Raw genomic sequence first — 2969 nt, 5'->3', positions numbered from 1 at the left:
ATGAGAGCTGGGGCTCTCCCACCAAGCCTAGGCCCTTCATGGCGGCTGTCGAGTCACAGCCAGCCTTTCCCCAGCCCCAAGCCTTCTCCAGCTGCCCCCCCAGCACACACTCACAGTCTTCTTGACCTTCACACCCCCACACCCCCCCATCCTCCCCTCCGGCATTTCCCAGGGCTCTTCTTCCCCACTGTGTCCCCTAGCACCGTTTGGGGGGGGGCTCTGCTGGTTTGGGAAGGTTCATCCCTCGCCTTGTAGGTAAGAATAGAGAGCAGGAGCCGGGTGAGAGCGGCCAAGTTCAGGAGACCCCCCCAGACCCTTCCTGTGCCCCCTGTCCTCCGGGCTCCCCCCCGCAGGGTCCTGCCGCCTCCCCACAGAAGGCTGAGGGGCTGCGACAGCATCGCAGCTCCCAGCCCCCCCCGCCCCGCAGGGAGCACCGGGCCAGCCCCTCATCGGTGAAGGTCACGCCGGGGCGGCGGCCGCCCGGCAGAGCCGCGCCGCGCCGGGCTCCCCCCCCCGCCGCCCGCCGGCGAGGGGGCGGGCCGCACCGGGGGGGGGGGGGGCCGTGCGGCGACGATTGGCTGGCGGCGGGGAGGCGGGGAGCGGCGGGGCCGCGGCTGGCTGCAGCGGCGGGCGGGGAGCCCAGAGCGGGCGCGGCGGAGCATCCTCGGGCACCGCGGCCCCGGTGCGGGCCGCCTCCCCCGCAGACTCCAGCCTCCTATGGGCGGTGCCGGCGCCCCGGCCGCCGCACGCCCGTCCCGCTCGGCGTTAGCATGGGCACGGTGCTCTCCCTCTCCCCCGCCGCCTCCTCGGGCAAGGGCGGCGGCGGCGGGGGGCTGCTGGCCGACAAGGCGCCGGGAAGGGTGCCGGGCAAGGGCGAGAGCCGGCTGAAGCGCCCCAGCGTGCTCATCTCGGCGCTCACCTGGAAGCGGCTGGTGGCCGCGTCGGCCAAGAAGAAGAAGAGCACCAAGAAGGTGACGCCGCAGCCCGGTGGCGGGGCGCCGGGGGGACCCCCGGGCCAGCCCGACCCGCTGGTGGTGCAGCGCAACCGCGAGAACTTGCGCAAGTCGGTGGTGGGGCCGGCCGACGGCGCCAAGCAGGGCCCGCTGGCCGTGCCGGTGCCCACCGTGCCCTCGGCGCCGCAGGAGCTGCACCCGGGCTCCGGCGAGGGCAAGCCGCCGCCGCCACCGCCGCCGGCCGGCAGCCGCGCCCCGGGCTCCCCGCGCCGCGTGGTGGTGCAGGCGTCCACCGGCGAGCTGCTGCGCTGCTTGGGGGACTTCGTGTGCCGCCGCTGCTACCGGCTGAAGGAGCTGAGCCCCGGCGAGCTCATCTCCTGGTTCCGCAGCGTGGACCGCTCGCTGCTGCTGCAGGGCTGGCAGGACCAGGGCTTCATCACCCCGGCCAACCTGGTGTTCGTCTACCTGCTGTGCCGGGAAGCGCTGCGGGGCGAAGACATCGGGAGCCAGGCCGAGCTGCAGGCCACCTTCCTCACCTGCCTCTATCTCGCCTACTCCTACATGGGCAACGAGATCTCCTACCCGCTCAAGCCCTTCCTGGTGGAGGGCGACAAGGGGCGCTTCTGGGAGCGCTGCCTGGGCATCATCCAGCGCCTCAGCGCCAAGATGCTGCGAATCAACGCGGACCCGCACTACTTCACGCAACTCTTCCAGGACCTCAAGAGCGAGGGCGAGGGCGGAGACGGGTCCAAGCACTGGACGATCAGCCTGGACCGCTAGGGAGGTACCGGGCCCCCGGCGCCGGGGGCGGAAGGGGCCGCGCACCGAGGGGCGGGGGAGGCGAAGGACTGCCGGATTCCCCACCACCGCCACCACCCCGCATCCTCCTCGTCTTCCCCCCCTCCCCGGCCGTCAGCTCCACGGAGACGCTGCCTGGACCCTCCCTGCTCCGGATCCGGCCGCTCCCCCCCCCCCCCTTCAGACCCCCAGCTGGGGGCTGCGCTCCGGCACACCGAGACGGCGGAGAAGACCGGGGGGGAGGGTGTCCCTCTCGCCTGCGCGATGGGGAGGGGGGGAGGCTGCCGAGGAACGGAGGCTCCTGGATGCGGTTTCTCTAGAAAAAAAGGGGGGGAAAAGTGGAGCTGGGGGTCCGGGGCAGGAGGGTACGGGGGGGGGTCTCCTGGGTGCTGCGGGGGTCCCAGACAGACGGTGCATGTGAACGAGCCCCCCCGCCGCGGGCAGAGCCGGGCCCCGCGCCGCCGGCTCCGGAGCTGTCCGTGGTGCTGGAGCCGCCGCGGCTGAGCAGACAAAGGCGAGGGGGGGCGGGCAAGGCTGGGGGGGCCGCGGGCTTTCGTGTCGTGAGCGCTGCCTTCCCCCCCCCCCCCGCGTGGGGGACACGGGGCCCCCCGGGCATGGGCGTCGCTGCCCCCTCACCTTGCGGGAGCCGCCCGCTTGCCCCTTTGTTCGAGCCGCTGGGAGCGGGGGTGCCCACCCCCCACCCCCCCGGTGCGCCCCCCGAAACGGGGTCTCGGTGAGGTGAGCGCCCCCCTCCTCCCCGCTTGGCTTGTTGCGGAGAAAGGGGTCTGTGCCAGAGGAGGCCTAGGGAGCCTGGGGGGGAGGGGGCTGCTATGGGGGGGGGGGTGTCCCTCTCCTCTTGCTTTGCTTCACTGGAGAATAAAGAGGCGGCCTGGATGGGCCTGGTGGTGGTTCCCTGCACTTGCTGGGCTTGGGGTGCAAGAGGGATTGGGGGGCACCCCAAGCTCCCAGTCGTGCCCCCTCTCCTCCCCAAGAGTGATTGGGGGGGCTGGTTCTTGGAGGGGGTTTTACTCCCCAGTGTGAGCTGGGGGTCAGAATCTCACCCCTGTTTGTTGTGCCCGAGGCCAGTCCTGGTCCACCCGAGCGCCCCTTGGCTCCCTGTGAGCTCTCCTGGCCTCCTCCATTCCAGATGGAAATATCTGGTGCCTGTCTGCCGCACTGGATTTAACTAGGATCCCACAGCCCATGTCACCTCTTTCC

The 2969-nt window shown here is 72.1% G+C and overlaps 1 protein-coding gene across 1 annotated transcript; it reads left to right on the top strand.

Moving 5' to 3' along the window:
* The first annotated feature begins 653 nt into the window (after positions 1-653).
* On the top strand, positions 654-2073 carry CDK5R2 (cyclin dependent kinase 5 regulatory subunit 2). The gene has a single exon (XM_076340785.1). It carries the CDS (start codon positions 771-773, stop codon positions 1731-1733), a length of 963 nt encoding a protein of 320 aa, XP_076196900.1. The 5' UTR covers positions 654-770; the 3' UTR covers positions 1734-2073.
* Positions 2074-2969: the final 896 nt, after the last annotated feature.

This window comes from Aptenodytes patagonicus, chromosome 6 (assembly GCF_965638725.1).
Source record: "Aptenodytes patagonicus chromosome 6, bAptPat1.pri.cur, whole genome shotgun sequence".
Classification (NCBI taxonomy): Eukaryota; Metazoa; Chordata; class Aves; order Sphenisciformes; family Spheniscidae; genus Aptenodytes; species Aptenodytes patagonicus.
The sequence above is the reverse complement of the archived record's forward strand: the minus strand, read 5'-3'. Positions and strand labels throughout refer to the sequence as shown.

Coding starts and splice junctions, on each gene's coding strand:
- CDK5R2 (XM_076340785.1), top strand. CDS start 771: ATGGGCACGGTGCTCTCCCTCTCCCCCGCCGCCTCCTCGGGCAAGGGC.